Raw genomic sequence first — 20673 nt, 5'->3', positions numbered from 1 at the left:
AAAATCACTTCCTATTCCCTATATAGTACATATGGGGGGTGTCAGGCATTTGGCAATGCACATTTCCAACATTTGTAACTCTTAGCACCCTTTTTTACCCCTGCAATTCCTTCTTTAAACTTTGCTTTAATGTACTACAATTGAGAGGATGTTATGCAACGGTATTCTGGACAATTGCCATACAGCCATTTACAGGGAAACAACGACCAATTAATCTCCCATTAGCTAAGTATAACTCAAGCAGATCGAAACAAAAGATCCCTGAGGACTCAGAACCTCTTTTGGTATTTCAAGAAAGCAATGATCGATTTTAATTAGCAGTTAAATGTAAATCATCAGAAAAAGAAAAACTTTGGATGACTCTTGGATAAACGGCTTTCAGAGCAATTGGTGTTTAAATCTGGTGCGTTATATATATAACATGTCATCGTACATGAACTTTAAAGATAATTATAAAGATTCAAACCAAGTTGTATATTCTGATCTCAAACTGATCCTCATAAATCCATTGCTTATTGAAAATCTGCCAGTTTTTCTTCTTCCACAGACTGTCAGGATACAGTGTTTGCCCGCTGAGATTCCTCATAGAGTGGGTGTGATTTATAGGTCAATGAAGAGCGCACACCTCAAAATGTCACAGTGTTCTTGTGTACATCTGTGTGTAAGAATGGTAGGTCCTTCATAGAGATCACTGTGATGGCGACGCTGATGACAACGTGTCTGGAGAAATGCATTGCTTTCAGTAGAGAAAACAATATAAATGGAGAATGGGTGAAAATCTGTTAAAAGGTCAAATCATAAAGCATTGAAATGTGTTTGTGTCAAAAGTGGTTGAGTCTGTTGTGCCATCAAAGCATTTCTCTGCATATTTGAGCATCTCGACTACCTATTTGTCTGGCTATTAGCAGGCTGAAGGAGTATTTCGCATTCATTTTAATGAATTGTATAATGGGAAAAGCGGCCAAATATTGATGTTTCCCAAACTAATATTTAAAGATCATTGACTGAATATTAAGTCTGTGAAATCTGAACATCTTGGCATATTCTTAGCAGGATTTCCCTGCAAGGGCTTTAGAGGAGCGTAAGAGCCTTGATAGTCTCCGCATCTAATTTTACAACTCACTGCTTTGATTCATGGAGCTCTGAATGGCAATAAGAAGAGGTTATGGCAGAAGTAAGACAGGAATGATCTAATACAATAGTAATGCTTCTATATGCCACTCCAACAAATACTAAAGAAATGCCCTGGGCACTAAGCCTTTGTACTGTATGTCAGTTGAAACAGATTAAGTATTGAATATGCATTTTGATACATGGTCTGGGCCACAAGTTCCTGTAAGCACATGGGCAATTTTTCATTAAAGAAAGATAATGTTTTATCCATAATCACAGGATATTTCTGTCATCTCCCGCTATGCACTATGAAAGCCTGGAGGTATTAGCAATGCGATGATGACATATTCAGAAATTTTTTTAAACGTTTTGTAGGGGGGGAAAAAAATAAAGAAAAAGAAAAAGATGGCACAACCACTACTGTAATGTATGTAATTAGGTAGTGGAACTGTGCATAATTTAGCTAAGGTTATTTATGGGATACTGGGAATACTAGATTGCTACTAATTAACCAGCCGCAGTCACCAAACGCAATCATTTCTGAGAGCATGAAAAAAAAAAAAAAATGCACAAATCACATTAGAGATTGTGTTATATCATTACTCAAAGTTTCACGACTGAGAAATCTTTTGTGATGTTGAGGCTATTCAAGCTGATCATGTGTGGGTTCAAACTTGATTTTATTATGCTCTAGATAACAGACACTGTTGCTATTTCATGTTCTGTGTCTGGTAATTGGATGCATAAGTCTGGAAAGAATCTGGGTCCAATTATTTCTTTGTCATCACACAAACAGCATTTCTGCCTTTGGGTTTGTGGATTACCAGCCATTTAATTCAGAAACTAACAGTCTATACCTGTTGAGTATGTGAACAGTAATTTAACTTGTCGCTTTATATTTAATTCCTCTATATTTCAATCCTTAATCCTGAAGAACCATAACATTATTTGACAGCTTGACATAGTTAACATATTTGATAAAATTACAGTTTATACAACAGCCTGGATGCATTGTGCTTTTTGTCCTATAGATGACCATCCATCCAGTCTTAAAACTATACAGATAAGGCCTATAACATCTTGACAAACTTTCTGTTCGTACTTCGTAGTTGAATTTATTAGGCTGAGTCTTCTGAGACAAATGATCACCCATTAATTCTGAATAATAATTTATGACCATATAACATATTTACGCTACCTTACTGACCAATGACGAATCACCCATTTAATTTCAATGCAAGACAGCATCTCTGTGAATCTTCTGTAAAGTCACATCACCACTCACACCCGACACTGCTGCTAATGAATGCATAGCCATAAAATGATTACTGTCTCTCTCTGGTAAATGTCACTATTGTTAATAAGTGGCTTGGATAGACCTTTTTGTGTTCGTTGGAGAATTTAATGCTGTCCTTCAGACAGATGGGCTATTGGTGTTCTCCACAGTCCAACAGCACTGTCCTGCGCGCCAGAAAGGAGGCAATTTTGACAGCGGGAACATCCGTGCAAGGCAGTGGAGGGAAATGTGTTATGGCCGAAAGAGCTTTGCTCTTTTCAGTGCCGAAATAATTACTTTCTTATGCCTAACCTCTTTATGAAATCAGATTACAACTTCTTCTGGGTAAATGAGCAAATTGTAAGTGAATTTGCAATGTAGTACACGAGAGATACTGCCATATGCATTGATGCAATACAATGATGAACAGGTTTGTTTGCATATTGAAATGAAAAACAAAAATTCCACGGCCTTGGTTATCAGCTATTGTGTCCTGGTACTTTATGCTTTTAATATTAGATAACAGTTCATTAAAAAAATAAGAAAAGCTACCCTTGAATCATAATGTACTTATAAAAACACAGTTATAGGTAAAGGCAGAGAGTACTTGTACGTCAAAAATGATATTCGGCATACTTTTACTATAATCTCTCATTCATATAAAAACCATATGCGTTACATTTACCAGAGAGCATATCTCTAAACATCCCATCATTTGCCATCCTGAGGGACTCAGCACTGGACACTACTTGCGATTATAATCTATATCTTCAAAGCAAACCAGACAGGCCAACAGGAGCTCCTAACACAGAAATATTACCAATGCATTCTCTGCCATCTGGGATCTAAGACTGGCCAGTAGGGTTTATCACATCAAAGATCCATTAATTCATTTTGGAAAGAAGGGTGGGACAGGTGGTTGTAAATACATAGAGGAAAAAAACAGACCTCTGGAGGCAGACAGGTTGTCTGCTCCAAGCCACTGAGAAATGACAGAAAGCGAGGAGAGACTAGGTGAGGAACAAAGAGAGCTAGAGATAGACAGAGATGCAGGCAGACAGATCGGAGTACGGAAAGGGAGAGTCTGAACAAGAGAGTTTTATAAGGGTTTCGGTTAGGACTGTCAATTTCAACATGGTAATTTAATGTGAATAACTATAACAAAAATAATGCAATACAAATGCAATGTATAAAATAATGTAAAATAAAGAACATGAAGTAATTAATCTCTGATCTGTACTCAATTCTGCAGTGCAATGTACAGTTAAATGCTTTCACATACACACACACTTTGAATGACTTTAATTTTTATTGTTTTCATCAAATATAGATGTATGCAAAAAATAATTGCTATTAATTAAACAATGCAATGCTATTCATATTCTTACATGATTTTCAAATCGTTTGACAGTCCTCTAGGTTCTGAGCTGAATGGATAGACAGAGGAAAGAGTGCAAAGCAAGACAAAAACTGGTAGAAACATACCTTTTTTTCTGTTAAATGCCCGGTTCATGCTTGAAAACGTTCCGTCTCAGCTGCGCTTTCCTGGAATGTGCCACCTCTACCTGGTGGGATGAGAGCGCATGTGGAAATTTAGTCTGAGAAATAGCACTACATGCTTCAAAAACAAAATCCTGTGAATTTGCCTCTAAGCTTAAGTCTCCTAGGGTGTGTTATTGCACAACATGTTACTGGGTTAAAAGTTATTGGGTTCACAAGAAATAACCCCCTTTAAAAGCAAATATCTCCGCACAAATTTATTTTAGGGGGGATAAACCAAAAGTACTACAGCAGGTAGGAGGGTTAAAAGTCAAAACTATAAATAGCATGTGTAAATATGGCCTTTATGCATGGGTAAAATATTTGAATGTGTATTTGTGAAGGATGGTAGATGCAGTGCGTTTTCGTGTGTTTTATTAAACTCAGTGACAGATAAATTAAAGGTGCCATAAAACTTTTTTGTTTTTAAATAACATGCTGAACACAACTGAAATTGTTTAAGATGTTAATTTAATAAAATTAGACATGCGTGGTTTTTAGTTTATATGAATTTTTATCTAGTGAAATATTTTCTTGAATAAAAAGCTCCCTTCCTTCAATGTCACGAGGTGAAAATGAAGCGTATTGGCTCTTGAACAAATAAGGGAGAGAGAGGTAAGTACCACTCAAAGCATCCTGTTTCAATGCGAAAAACAATGTGACAGGACAGAAAACAGCCCTCATTTCATTTGGGTCTTTAAGCCTGGTACTACAGAGAGAAAAAAAATAAAACGATAAAGAGGTCCTATAGAATTTCATTTCGCTGCATGATAGTTCCTACGCTTCTCCCTCTCAGGCATTGTCAAACATCAGGAGATAAGCTTAGCCAATGACTTATAGAGGCTATGAAACAAACGAACCCAATGGGCAGACAGATTACAATAGTATTGTCGGCTCGCAAGAACTCCCCAAGGGGTCCATGCGCGCATTACTGATTTCCCTGATGCAGGGAAGACAAAAGCTTTTCATAGAGGCTCTTCAGACAAATATGTCTTTAACTTGTAAGTTCATCACTCCCACTGCCTGTCTGTGAATTATCAGTCTTGTTAACTTGAACAAAATACGGAACAACTTTCCTTGGCATGTTTATCATTGTTATTTTTAACAATTCATTTTTACAATTCATTTTTATTGAGCCACTATGAAATTGTAGTATAGCAAAAATGTTCTCTCTTCTCAAACATTATGGTCAACATAGCAATGAAAGGTTGAAAAACAGATTATGTGCTATTCCAAGAGGAAATGCTGAGCTCCATTTAGAGCCTATTGTATGAAATGCTATTTCATTATAACCGTGCATACTTTGAACAAGTCCTTTCACACAATGTCTAGCAAAGCAAGCAATGTAAGCAGTGATGCCTATGCTTTTTACAGTGTGTTTTCACGTGAAGGGTGTGGTGCTTCATTGGAGGGAAGCAGTAAATTATAGTATTTTGGGATGACATCTTGGCACAGAAGAATGTGATTTAAGGTTTCATGACAAAACAATGCATTTCTGCTTTCTTTAAACCTTAAACATATCATTCATGCCACTTTGTACAATTTACATGATGATGACAATATGCAAGCTGCTTACTGGTTTGTGCCAATGAGGCATAAAGCCGCAATTACAGGATTTTGTCTTAAGAATTATTTTGTCTAATGACAGATGGGCCATAACATATCTGAATTATTTCAAGACCCCTGAGAAGAGCCCTCAAAGTTTTAGTCAGAAAATATTAATATACATACAGTATACATCAATATTTATATTCACACACGCATTTTTAATATATTTTCTAATATATAATATAACAGACAATTATACAAATTAAGATAGAAAATGATTGATTAATTAAATATATAATTTTTATTATTTTTGTATTTATTATACATAATGAAATTTAAAAAATGATTTAAAAATAAAAAAGAAAATGAAAGAAATAATCCACCCTTTAGATAGTCAGAGTCCCATGAGAGCAATGCAAACAGGCTTCAGCATGACAGACTGCCAACTTTAAAAGCAAAGGGGCTGAACAGGAAGGCAGGTACTTGCATTTTTTTATTCATAGGCAATTGAGCTGCCATAAAGAGCAATGGAGAGTCAAATGTACAAGGAGCAGGTAAAGTCACAAGCTTTGAATCACCTCTGCCAGCAGCCTAAAGAGACCAAGAACTGGAACAACTTTTTAAGAATTCATAAATCATTAGGAGTTCTGTCACACCTTGTGAAAAAGGGCTGACATATATAAACTGAGTCATATTTAGGGTCAACATTGCACAGGTTTCCTAACCTATTAACAGATTTGCTCCACAGAGTAAAAACTGCCCAGGCCATTTCATTACAACATTCCACACAGAGTGAAAAAATCTCTCTGGGTACAATGCCCACTCTTTCCCAGTTATTCCACTAAGCAATATTATCTGCTGCCCGGTCACACCTGGGCAAACACCTGGCTGTTCTGTCTGCCTGCCTGACTGACAGCAGCTGTGTTTGTTCTCCGTTTATCACTTCCTCTCTGGTCACACTGTCCCACAGGGGAGACCTTAAGACCTTCCTTTATGCTGAGCTGCAAAGTTCTGCTGATAATATTTAGTATTTTCAAAGTTAACTCCAGCTTAGGCACATCTGAGAGAACCCAAAGCAATTTATAACTGTTGGGTGGAGAAGCTATATGGTAGCTCAGATTTGAGATCTGACTGAGACTGCCTTGCTGGATTTAAAGTGAAAATATAGTTTCAAAGAGCAGTAATTGTTCATATTATAAAACAATAACTACTGTCATTTTACCGACATATTCCATTCAGGAATTAACGCACTTTTAGTGAAATAGTCCATTTTGACAAAAGCCCTCTGGACTACAATGTTCTGAAGTCTGTCAAATGCAAACCACATACAGAACTTGATTTTGAAAAAAAATGTAATATGCTGGAAAAAAAGATATATTCAGAGACAAATTTGGGTAAAAGATATCTAAAAAATGAGACAATAAATCCCTGAATATAAAAAAACCCCAAGTATCCCTGATGCTTCAATATAAAACACAACATTTCACATTTTTAGATTTATAATAGCACCAGTATTCCAACTCACAACTTCTGAGATCTGGCTTGAATTTAGGCCTTCATGGCAAATTGAACATTTCTACCATTTATAGTTTGCACATTCCATTTTAGGGGAGATAAAGGTGTAATAATAATTCTGACAATAATAATATCAGCACTTCACACTTGCAACCCTAAAAATGGCTTCAGAGAAAATCAAAAAACATGTTTTACCCCATGCACGCTTTAACATGCACTTTACATATGTCATTTATAAGGGTATCCAAACTAAATATTTCTTACAATCATTGAAAGTGGAAGCTACAAGATAATCATTTCTTGAAGAAAAGAAAAAAAAAGTAAAAAAAAAAAAAGAAAAACTTGAAATGACTGAAAATGGGAATTCTTTGAATATTGTAATCTACTATCAAAACACTTGATAAAATATTTTTTAAAGATTATAGTTATATCTAAAATGTATATTTTCAGAAATGCTTCCTAAAATATTCCTTAACAAAGAACTGAAAGTAAGAAGGACACTAATCATTCAAATAATCAGACTATTGTTCTCTTAAGAATTTCTGTTATTATGTTAAAAAAAAAAATCCAAACTTTTCAAATTCTCAAAATGCATGGAGCTTTGGAGGAACAGAAAAATGTAAACACTAAGTCATAAAAAAAAAAAAAAAAAAAGTTAAGGCCTTTCAAAGCTGATGAGCATTCCACTGATATGACCCATATCTGAGTTAACACTGCCAGCATTTACAACAAAACTATGCTTCACCACCACAACTACACTGAGGAAAAACAGAATGAAATAAAACTGTCCTTTGTTCCCAACAGAACCCTATTCACTAAGCTCAAATAGCAACCATTCTAAAACAATGTTTATTAATTCAACCCTCTGCATTCCTTACATGGATCAGTTATTATGCTCTGCTGAGCTCGGAGCCATACTCCAAACACTCTTGTCCTTTCTGTCGGACCTCTCCACATAAAAACGCCAAAATTCTTACCAATAATGAGAGGAGATTTCCAAAGCACCAGCCAGTGTTTTCTGCCAAAGATGAACCAAATGAGAAAACCAGTGGAGAGAGCCTTTAGACAAAAGCGAAAAGATGGGTGAACTGTAGAGCCGGGCGACTTATTCGCTTTCACACAAGCTGGGATTCTAAGGAGGAAGTTCCAGCAGTGCTTAATAGTTTTCAGCTGTGGGCCAGATGTGGTTATGTGAAGTACTAAAGTAAGAGGAGCGGTGGGTTTGCAAGCAAAACGAGGTGTCTCATGAGTGTGAGAGAACCTCTTGAAAGAAAGAACAAGAGAAAAAGAGACGGGAAGAGAGAATGACAGAAACAAGCAGTGCTGTGTAGGGGGAAAATATTTAGATTTATATCTCTGGAAAACTTGGTTCCGATTGGCCAATCACAGAGATGAAGAGCCAAAATATCTCTGTATGATAAACGCTAAACTGCACATTTGACTGCTGTTCAAGATGCTTTCTTTTCATTTAGATTTTTTTCTTTTCAATATTAGAATACACAACTGACACCATCTTATAAGAATACTTCCAAAACCTCCAAAAAGAAGTATCAGTGTTAGCAGGGCTTCTGTGTTAGTAACTTGCTGAACACATGAAAACAAAAGTTTCCACCATAGAAAAAAAACATCAACCACAAAAATTCTGGTTCATACTTCAGCCACAGAGCAACTTGAGTGCAAGACAGTGGACTTTGGCAGCTAACGGTGTTACGCGCACTGAAATCTGACACCTATGCCTTATTCAATGTCACAACTGTTATAGATGACCAAGACACTAGACAGACAGAAGACATGGAAATGTACAGCTCATATAGATGGTGAAAAGTACAGACAATCTCTCTTCTCGTCTCCAAGAAGAAATAAAGTGGGGTGGGGCTGTATTACTCTTGGCATCAGCAGGTCTGAAAATATTTTTAAGGATTCTTTTCCTTTATTATCCTAAAATTTGTTTTCCTTTCCATCATCTCGCCCCCTCCTCCTTGTGGGGACAGATGTGGGGAGGGGAAAGTAATGCGTTTAAGACTTTGGCTTTTTCCATTTCGTGAGGTAAAAGAACTTAGTTTAGACCATATGTTTTAAGAAGTGCAGCAGTAGTCATAATCTCACAAGCACCTGGTCGACATTAGCAAGAAGAGTTGACTATTAAATGCGTGTCTTTAGGATATCTGATAACACTTTCAGATGGGCAAAGGAAAAACAACAAACATAAGCAACATCAACAATGTGACCTGAAACTATAATAATGAATGCAGAAACACACAAATGTGATAAAAAAAAGGTCAACTGTTAATTTGGTGAATCAATTCCAAACCCTTACTCAACTGTGCTACCATTACCAAAAAAAAAAAAAAAATTCACAGAAGTGTGGGTTTCTGCATTCCAGACAAACTGTTTTTTGTTATTGACTCATTTAACCAGTAGGTGGTGACAAGTGACTACTTTATGAGTGAGTCAGTGAATCATTTACTCAACCAATTCTTTCAAAAACACTGAATCACTTAGTGTTCTTGGAAATCTGAAATACTATGCCTTTGTTTGAAATGGTTTTCACGAGTGGAGCAAACTTTATTATTGTCTAAAATGTAATTTTAGTATAAAATATAAAAAACAGATTTATAGATATTGAGATGCATTTTAAATAACTTGCCCAAACCTGCTAACTCAAATGTGAACAGAGACTGAGAGAGTTTATGTACTGTATGTAGATACATTGACTCAGTGCCTTGCAGAAGATGAAAAGAAACGGAGTGGGTGAGGAGATCTTGGCTGGGAGAAAGAGGAGCACAATCTTGTTAAGGTCGGAAGTTAGGTGAAGTAAAAGTCTTTGCATTTCTATTTTTGCTTTACCCCAGTCTTCCTTTGCCAAGAATGTACTTGCATCTGTATCTGATCAGAGCACAAAAAAGGTATTCAAAAAGCAGCACTATTCCAAAATTCCTAGTGAGCTGCCTACGTAGAGAGCATTTTAAGGCATCACTTAGTTCTTAACTTGTTTTTGAGGGGGCACCAGTGGTAGTTCTGGCTCAGTTGGCTCCCGCTTGCCTGCTTAATTTTAACAGCAAAATAATTTGAGCACTATTTGCTGCCTAAAGCATTTCAAATCAGCCACTTGTGATGTTCAAGTGGTTTTCTTCATTAATTGGGATAAACAGGTCTTGATGAGCTATAAATAGAGAAGAACACTTCAAGACAAACACTACCATCAACTAATAGCACAACACCAAGGTCGAGCAACAGAGAATTTTTCAATAGGTCAGCTGTTGACATTTCTCTCTAATTCAAGAAGCAGAGGCAACCAACGCAGAAACAATTACAATAAATATACCAGAGCTTGTTGTCATTCGATAGGTGAAATGAGCAAAGAAAAGATGGTCTACACTTTTAAATAATTTAAGTTAGTTCACCAGAATTTATTCAGAACAGCTTGAAAGGCCAGTCTACTGATCTCTCTTGATATGTTTCTATAATGACTAGTGCTGCTTCACATAAAAGAAGACTAAAAACGACAAAGGAACAATGAATAAGTCATTTAAGAAATTCAGAGCCATTTTGCTGCAGAAACGTTTGAGTGCTTTATAATTAGAAGGTATCTATAGATGAATATCAAACTGTAGGTGAGGAATCCCAATCTCACGAGTGCAAGTTCCAAAGTTAACATTTTACCACAGCTAATAATGGTGAGTGAACTGAAAAAAATTACCAGTTATCAATTTCCTATCTGCTTTTTGGTTTTGTCCTTGCACATATGTTGAAAAACAGTAACGGTGATTTGTTTTCTCTTGCAGCACCAAGTCCCTCTTTCTTTCTGTGAAACTGCATCTCTCAAAAAAGTAAATCCGTGAAGTTCAGACTACCTTGCTTATAATTCAATTTAAGCCCCTTTTTTTTAAAATTGCTGTCCCAATTATTACTTGTGTTTGGCACTTGAACATCTTACTTTTGTATCCTGCTTCAGAAATCCACATGAACACAACACTTCAGATATATGCTCAGTGCTAGATGAGCTAGAGTGCTTATGTTTACACAGAAGTATTGCTGTAGGGGTCATTTGGACTATCTTTTCCCCCACATCCTTAGGTCATTCACCTAAACCAACAAAGCATGGCTTTCTAGAGTAACCACATGATGATCTTTTAGCAAAAGCCTCAGCTGTACTTCAAGACAGAACACGTGTTTACAACCACCAGTAGATCTTGAGCAGGAAATGTGGGATTCGGTCTCAATGATACACTTACAAATCGTTGCAGCTGAGAGCTGAGAAAATTGAGCTGACCTATCTGCCCATTTCGACTATATAGCTGGAAATGAAGTCCTTATCCACTCAATTCAAATAGCATATACTCAATGCAATATATATGTTTGCTTTGAACTGCTGACAATGATGTGGCTTCTTTAAGAAAACATTTAGGCTTTTAAAGTCGCCTGTGTGTGCAAATGCAACAGGCAGACAAGAGAAAGAAGAGTAAAAAGTGCTAAAGTACTTTGCTTAACTGATTATATTTGAGAAATTATACAGCACTTAGATAAACTAATTATATTGTATAGAGTATAGTTTTGAACAGAAGCAATGATACACTAAATTGACTGAAGTGACAGTAAATGTTACAAAAAAAAATCTATTTTGAATGAATGCTGTTAATTTGAACTTTATTCATCAAATAATCCTGAAAAATCTGTTTGGTTGAAACTATTTCTTAAGCACCAAATCAATTTCTGAAGACTTGTGTAATGGCTGCTAGAAATTCAGCTTGGCAACCATGGGAATAAAATATACTTATAAATATATTAAGATTTGACTGTATTTTTGACCAGATAAATGTAGCCTTAGTAAGCATTTGAGACCTCTTTAAAAAATATATACAGGTCCTTTTCAAAAAATTAGCATATTGTGATAAAGTTCATTATTTTCTGTAATGTACTGATAAACATTAGACTTTCATATATTTTAGATTCATTACAACACAACTGAAGTAGTTCAAGCCTTTTATTGTTTTAATATTGATGATTTTGGCATACAGATCATGAAAACCCAAAATTCCTATCTCAAAAAATTAGCATATTTCATCCGACCAATAAAAGAAAAGTGTTTTTAATACAAAAAAAAAGTCAACCTTCAAATAATTATGTTCAGTTATGCACTCAATACTTGGTCGGGAATCCTTTTGCAGAAATGACTGCTTCAATGCGGCGTGGCATGGAGGCAATCAGCCTGTGGCACTGCTGAGGTGTTATGGAGGCCCAGGATGCTTCGATAGCGGCCTTAAGCTCATCCAGAGTGTCGGGTCTTGCGTCTCTCAACTTTCTCTTCACAATATCCCACAGATTCTCTATGGGGTTCAGGTCAGGAGAGTTGGCAGGCCAATTGAGCACAGTAATACCATGGTCAGTAAACCATTTACCAGTGGTTTTGGCACTGTGAGCAGGTGCCAGGTCGTGCTGAAAAATGAAATCTTCATCTCCATAAAGCTTTTCAGCAGATGGAAGCATGAAGTGCTCCAAAATCTCCTGATAGCTAGCTGCATTGACCCTGCCCTTGATAAAACACAGTGGACCAACACCAGCATCACTGACTGTGGGTACTTGACACTGGACTTCAGGCATTTTGGCATTTCCCTCTCCCCAGTCTTCCTCCAGACTCTGGCACCTTGATTTCCGAATGACATGCAAAATTTGCTTTCATCCGAAAAAAGTACTTGGACCACTGAGCAACAGTCCAGTGCTGCTTCTCTGTAGCCCAGGTCAGGCGCTTCTGCCGCAGTTTCTGGTTCAAAAGTGGCTTGACCTGGGGAATGCGGCACCTGTAGCCCATTTCCTGCACACGCCTGTACACGGTGGCTCTGGATGTTTCTACTCCAGACTCAGTCCACTGCTTCCGCAGGTCCCCCAAGGTCTGGAATCGGTCCTTCTCCACAATCTTCCTCAGGGTCCGGTCACCTCTTCTCGTTGTGCTGCGTTTTCTGCCACACTTTTTCCTTCCCACAGACTTCCCACTGAGGTGCCTTGATACAGCACTCTGGGAACAGCCTATTCGTTCAGAAATTTCTTTCTGTGTCTTACCCTCTTGCTTGAGGGTGTCAATGATGGCCTTCTGGACAGCAGTCAGGTCGGCAGTCTTACCCATGATTGCGGTTTTGAGTAATGAACCAGGCTGGGAGTTTTTAAAAGCCTCAGGAATCTTTTGCAGGTGTTTAGAGTTAATTAGTTGATTCAGATGATTAGGTTAATAGCTCGTTTAGAGAACCTTTTCATGATATGCTAATTTTTTGAGATAGGAATTTTGGGTTTTCATGAGCTGTATGCCAAAATCATCAATATTAAAACAATAAAAGGTTTGAACTACTTCAGTTGTGTTGTAATGAATCTAAAATATATGAAAGTCTAATGTTTATCAATACATTACAGAAAATAATGAACTTTATCACAATATGCTAATTTTTTGAAAAGGACCTGTATATAAAAAAAATACTATACACATCTATACTGCAGTTAATTATATACTAAATTTCATAAAAGTATTTTAAAAAACAAACAAACACATCAGAATAAAAGAATGTTTCCTCTATCCTGCATATAGTCTGACAGCCTTCAAAATGTAGCCTCTTACATCCCATGATTACCTCTCTCTGCCCTGCAAGGTCGCATAACGTGGTCCATCAGCGAGAGAATCAGAGGCTCCTGCTCTATATCTGTAAAAACTGAATTACAGCCAGCTCACTCTGTCAAAGCCAATGTACCCATGGCTACAGAGCCAATGGATCATGATCAAGTGAAACTAGAGCACTGAAAAACCCACCAATGTCTAGCCCTCTTTCTCCCTTACACACACCTCTGTCTAGACCACAGATGGGAATATGCAGCATTTCACTTTCAAACAGTTAACACTAATGAGAGAGGAATATAGATCTGTAAACACTGCAATGAGGAGACCTAATTGCCAATTAGAGTTAGTTTGCAGTGGAACTAACTGAAGCTACTCTGCAAACACGAGAAGGACCTTTCAACATATGAAATGCCATTTTTGATCATCTCTGTGGGCATCTGATTTATCATAGACCATTGCCCTTACTGAAATCGGTGTTACTTTTATACATACGTATGTACAGGTGAAACTGACACTAAATACAATATCAGTGTCAAAACTGGAAGTCTTGAGTGTCACCAGTTTTGTTACTGACAGTGGAGTTGGCAGATATAGGTCAAAACTCACATTTCATGACTCACATTTCCTATATGAGACAAATATGCAGAACATGATTCCACTTCAGATTCCATGTCACTGGAACAATCCAAAAAACATAAAATCAAACTAGTCTACAACCAGTTCTACTACTGTCCTAGCCACCACGGACAAGACCTGGTAAAATTGTGAAACTTTGCATCACTTCAGCAAAGTAATGAAAACTAACTTATAATGCTCTTATTAATGCAACGAAGTAGCTCTTAAACAACACCACTTGAGACACACACGCAAAAGAAAATCAAATATTGCAGCTGTTGTGCAGAGAAACATTGCCAACTACAAACTAGCTCAGTGTTCATCCCAAAGGGTCCTGAAAAAGAAATCACAGGCAAAGAGAATACTAAAAAATGACCAATCCTTCACTAAGCAATGCGAAGCCAAATATCTCTGGGCCTACGTGCATGAAACCTACAAACAACATAAAGCAGAGTAAACAGTTCTCATCTAAGCAAGATCACAATCATCTGCAAGTCAGCAAATAATTGCTTTGATCGAAAGCAGCATGATTGGAAACCATGGGCGGTAAAGATGCTGTGTGACTACCAGAAGCTGCACTCAAAAAGTACATTACCACAAAGAATACAGAAGATTTCATCAGCTAATAAAGCGTGAGATGGGATTTCATGGTCTTGAGAGCAAAGCAGGCAACTTGCACCTCTTCTGAGAAAAACATTTCCATATATTTTTCCATAAGCGATTCACAACTCTCCGTAGCCTTAGTCAGCAACAAATGCCACAGTATTCCAGACGAAAAGCACCACATTGCTGTATGCAAACAGGAAATGAGATCTGCTGCTGCTGATTCTGTTAAAACACTTGAAGGTGGTCAACATTAGACTGTATTTGAAAGCAAGAAGCTAGAATCCTTTTTTGCTTCCACACATTTCAATCCTTGGAACATTCTCCTCAGGAGTTGCACCAATTCATTTTTTTTTTTCGTACAATTTGGTTTAAACATTTTCCTTAGACAGACTGTACTGCCAGTTACAGCAAACCTAGTCTTAAATTTAGCATTCATCCCAAATATTAAGTAAAAAACACTGTACATGCTGTGAGAACCCAGAGGAATGTGAAAAGGCCATTTTGACTTCCTGCCCACAGAAACCCAATGTTCCCCCCACATCTGGCGAAACCATACACATTCACATCAAATGCAGAAAAACCTCCAGGCAGGGGGCAGAATATTTTATAGACAGAAAAACCGGATGGCCTTGAGCATGGTCAACATCAAATAGAGCCAATAGAAGCTGAAACGTAACCTTGAGCTAATTTACTTTACACAAAGGTGGCAGTAGAGAATCACCATTGTGATTTGTGAAGCTTCGTGTTAAGGTTAACCACAGTCCTAAATATAAAATATGTGCATCTAAGGCCAAAGGCTATTACCCAAGGCCACTGGGATAAAGACGAGCAAGTGAAATGTCAGCAAAAAGAAAAGGCGTTTCTGTGCAAATTATTCACAAGTCCCTTCTTGAATGGAGAATGTTTTGCACAGAAATTTGTTTTGCTAGGGCCTGTATGAAAAATGTATGAAAAAGATTCTTCAGATAAGTCAAGAAGGTGCAAAAACCGAAAGGAGTGAAGGCTGAGAGTATGAATCAAGCACAGGTCCTCAACTATGACACAGGTGCCGTCCTGAGGACTGTTTCAGATAGATTGATCTTTCTGCTGTTGTCAGCAAAAAAGACCCACAGGATATGACAGGCAGTTTGTCTTCATTTGCTTCCCATTAAGTAGTCTGAGGTCTTCACAAACGCACCAGCAGAATATTCAAGAGCTTTTTAATACTACTTGAAGATGTCAGCACATCAAAATTTCTATACTTACGGAGGGTAGGGAAATGTGACTGACATTTAGGACAGAGGGAAATTGTCCTTCAGTCCTTTTCAATGGACAAGGCTTCCTGCAAACACTGAAAGGAAACTAATGGATTCAGTGAATGATGGCGTCACCATATGCTTCTTTTTTTTAAAAGCAGTGATGTGAAGACATGTCAAACTTGCACCATGCTTGGAAAACAAGGTTAAAGAAATGGGCAAAGGGTTTGTTAGAATCCTCCATAATTTTACAAGATTTTAAATGGAAAACGTCCTTATTCTAACAGTGTTCTGACTTTTTATTATTCTTATTTCCATGTTATTATTGATTTTAATGTCTATTTCACTTTCTTTTATGTAAAGCACTTTGAATTACCACTGTGTATGAAATGTGCTATATAAATAAACTTGCCTTGCCTTGCCTTGCCTAACAGTGTTCTGACTCTAAAGGGATGCTGGCCGAGGTAAAGCCCTTTAACCCTACTAAGTGCTCCAAGCCACATTCTGCCACAGCCTCAATGCCAATGTTCTGCCATGGGCAGATAAGAGCCTCAAAACCAGCCACAGAAATCGCAACAGAATGAATTTTGGGAGCTGTTGGAGACAAGCTTCCAAGAACCAGACACAACCTTTCCATCTATTAAACCAGTTACAAATGCTCATTTAAATTGAGGTCAGCAGAGCCAAACAACCATACCCCACTGGGCTACCTTTGGGAGCACAATACGGAGGATTCTGACTGTAAACGGTTTCAAAGATTCAGCCTGAGAAGGAAACAAATCAGCCTGAACCTTAATATTCCAAGAGGCCCTATTCCATTATTGTTGTTTTAAAGCCAAAGCTAATAAGTCTAGAGTGCTGAGAAAGAGGGAGGATAGAAACAGAGGTAGGGGCTACATTACTGCCTGACCCAGTTAGAATAACTGATTTCATGTGTCAACTGAATCAAGTTAAGTTGAGCAGTAATTCCAAGCAAGCAGAATGGAATTAATCAGGCTTCAACCCTGAACTGCAGACAGGGAGTCCTCTGGATGAGAATTCCACCGGCACAAAGACAGGGGGCATATTCACGTTATCGATTACACCATACTTAACTTTCAGTATTTCAACTAGATGAGTTTATCACAACCAAGTCCATCTTAGAGTTTAGAATTTATTACATCAAAAACAAGACAAGACATGGCCACATACAAAATAAATAAATAGATAAATAAATAAACAATTTCCCAAACAGTAGTTTTGATTAAATTATCCATTTTAAAGCAAATTATGCACAAGTCAAGTTGTATCAAATTAGGTACAATTTTCGTATTTTTTCCCCTGACATTTTATTTTCAATCTAGAATAGACTACTCATGAAACCTCAATATTTGTTACAGTTTTTTACAATCATTTTTGCACTAATAACAGAACCTTCATGTAATTTTTCAAAACTCTAGACGCATAATTCACAACCGATGATCAAAATGCATTTTTCAAAACACAACACTTTTTACAAATGCTTGGATAAAATACACATGAGCCAAAGATCTTTTGGTCATTGAGCTAAAATCACCGGTTCAAATTGACAACATCAAAGTATTACTATTTCAAAATACAACTTGCACATTACATCTGAATTGAGTGTTTAATGATTTCATTGCAATTATCTAACTATCAATTGATACAACTGCTCAAAGTGCTATGTAACTGTTGCATTGCTCTTATGGGAAATTATGAACATTACAAAAGTGAAGCAACTGAGGACTGAGTATGTTCAGGTATGATCAGTTTCAAGCCTGTTGTTGGGAGAAAAGAAATGCCAAAAATTCTATATCATTGTTATCAGTATTTGTTTTTCCTACAGTCTTTTTAGAGGTTGATAGAGCTGGAAGCTGATGAAAACCATTCATATTTTTGAATGAGGCAGGCCATGACATGGATGAAAAGTTGAGAGCCCAGCGGTTGAGAGGGGCCCAGAACGATGTTCGCTGGGGGCCTAACCACCCCACTCTTAATGTGATTTTCAGGGGAGCCATAGCAAAATCAATGCAATGGGCCCAGAATTCCTAGCGACGGCACTGAGAGCAATCATGGTTTCAGGCCCATCCACAGTTTATCACCTTGTATTTACCCCATATTCCCCTTTCCTTACTGTAACCCGACTGAGGAGTTTTTCTCCACATGGAGGTGGAAGGTTCACAATAGACCTCAAAAACAAGTCCCTCTTCTCCAAGCCAAAGTTGATACGTGCAATGATATCAAATGAGACCGATGTCAGGCCTGTATTTGCCATACCAGAAGATTTTTTTCAAGATGTTTACATAACTAATGAAAACATCCATTATGACGTGGATGAGAACCTGTGGCCAAATCCACAAGACAGGGTTGATAAAAACAGTGCAGTGAGGGACACTCCAGTTGACATTTTACTGTAGGCCTAATGTTCGTTTTTTCTTATCTTTTTTTTTTCTTATTTAAAGTTTTTTGAAAAACCTGTTGTGTTATGTCATAAATCATTTTCAAATTTAGTTGAATGATTCCAGTGTCTGTACTTTTCTGTCTAGTCTATTACAATGATGCATGAATGTGTAGAACCATAATGAAAGCTGCATCATGTGTTTTGAACAACTATATTTAATGATTGTACTGACAACTAAACAGTGAAACTATGGGTATCTTGTGTGTGGGTGATCTAAAGTAATGTTCCTATGATAATTCATAATAAATTAGTATTTTGAACCAATGCTTCTGCAAATGCAAGGCCTCTTTAAAGATATGGACGCAATATGCAAAGTTTTGAATATTGGATAGCCTGTGATACAAATAATGACTGTTTTGAGTTTTGTGTCTAGAGTTTTGGAAAATGACATCAAGGTTCCATTATTAGTGCAACAATGATTGTTAAAAACTGTAGGCTAATATACAAAGTGTTGTTTTGTTGCACCTTTGCTGCTAGTAGCATTTATAATTTACCTGGCTCAAAAATAAAAACTGTTTGAACGGGCATGATGCTTCTGTAGAAGCAAATTCCACAGTGTATATTTGAATAGCACAAAACAAGAAATAACTCAATATGAGGTCTATACTGGTTCCAGAGTATATTTGAATAGCACAAAAAAGGAAATGATTCAATATGAGGTCTCTACTGATGAGCCTAACTGGACTTCAGCAGTATGTCTGTCTGCTTGTTCACAGCAGGAGATTCAGTGAAAAACAAGAAAAAAGCATTCAGCTTCATTTTGCAATGATTCCAAAACTACTCCAGCCTCTAAAAAGTATGCTAAATTAACAGTACAAACACTAAGCAAGAACAGGCTATATTTTCAAAAGCGATTGGGCCATTCAAACTGAAAAGCCATTTAAATGCATCTATCAATCACTGTCTGCAGTCCTCCCTCCATTCCTTTTGATGTGAGCAGAACATTATCCAACTAGAAAATAGGTCTATTATTAATCATAGTCTAAAAAAGCTGAAATTAGAGCTATTTCTCACATATACTGGACTGGAGACCCAATATATTAACTGGTGTAAATTGATCACTCAGACGTGTACAGCTATAATATTTTTTTTGTTTTACATGCTCATCAGCCACGTATACATTTTCTTAGCTTAGATGTTTGTGCTCTCAATGGGAGCTGGTGATTAGAATCGGGGAAAAAAAGAGTTGCTACCCTTCAAGACTGTAGCCATGGGTGCTTTATCTTGTATACAGCATGTCACAGAATACATGGAGAAAAACCATTACTGCTATTTTCTGTGGCTTGTGATATTAAAGCTCTCATATATATATATATATATACAGATAGATGGATAGATAGATATTAAAATGACCACATTACGAAAGACAGTCTTGACACAAACTCATAACTATATCCATAGATGAAAGTAATCCTATTGTCAGAGGAAAAACCTGGAATATATCGCATTATAAAAGCCCTTTGATGTATTTTCTGCTAGGGGCTCTTTTATAAAACCGATTTTCTAAGGAGATGAATTGCACAAATAACATGTAATATCTCACAAATTGAATACCAATTTAGTTAGAAAAGCTGTATTTCCTTGAGGAAATTAATTGTTGTGATTAAATTTAGATTAATAAGAGCGGTAATTAGATTAATTATAGACTATGCCTAGTGAAAAATAATTACAATCTTGATAAACTTCTGTTGAAGGCTTTATGCATGTATACATTGTGCACACACTGGAAGTCAATGCTAAGCTGGTAACTGAAAGGTTGTAGATTCAAACCCCAAAAGGGACAATCAATAAACTGTCTTCACTGTGCCCTTGAGAAAGACACTTAACCCAAGGCTGCTGTCTATGTACTGCAAGACACTTTAGATAAAAGTGCCAATTAAATGACAAAGTAGTAAACAACAGTAACGGCAGTCAAAAAGAGCAGAACTGACAACATATCCCATATATTGATTTTAATAGATGAAATTACTGCTTACAAACAAACGCTCGACAGGGATGCTTCAATACCCCAGAGAAAAGCGGTTTTAGATTAGTGTTGGGAAGTTTTTTTTGTGTCCCTAAACTGCACCCTCAAAGCAGTGCCACACCCCTCTTAGCCTGTTCAGTTTCTTGTTAGCCCCAAGCTCCACCCACCCCATCTAAAGCCAATGAGAATCATCTCACA

At 37.0% G+C, this 20673-nt stretch overlaps 1 protein-coding gene across 10 annotated transcripts in view; it reads right to left on the bottom strand.

The window, feature by feature from the left end:
• The window catches only part of gulp1a (GULP PTB domain containing engulfment adaptor 1a), a 48447-nt gene that overhangs the window by 7825 nt on the left and 19949 nt on the right, over window positions 1-20673 (bottom strand). For 7 of the 10 annotated variants that reach the window (XM_079427576.1, XM_079427581.1, XM_079427585.1 and 4 more), the window contains exon 2: window positions 3875-3954. In XM_079427576.1, the coding sequence (XP_079283702.1) occupies window positions 3875-3902 (28 nt within the window). In that variant the 5' untranslated portion in view covers window positions 3903-3954. Of the gene's footprint in view, window positions 1-3874; window positions 3955-7968; window positions 8317-20673 lie in introns of those variants that run through there. The other 3 variants (XM_079427578.1, XM_079427582.1, XM_079427577.1) reach the window with 3 other exon arrangements.

The sequence above is a fragment of the Barbus barbus genome (assembly GCF_936440315.1).
Source record: "Barbus barbus genome assembly, chromosome: 10".
Taxonomy (NCBI): domain Eukaryota; kingdom Metazoa; phylum Chordata; class Actinopteri; order Cypriniformes; family Cyprinidae; genus Barbus; species Barbus barbus.
This window is presented reverse-complemented; position numbering and strand designations above follow the sequence as displayed.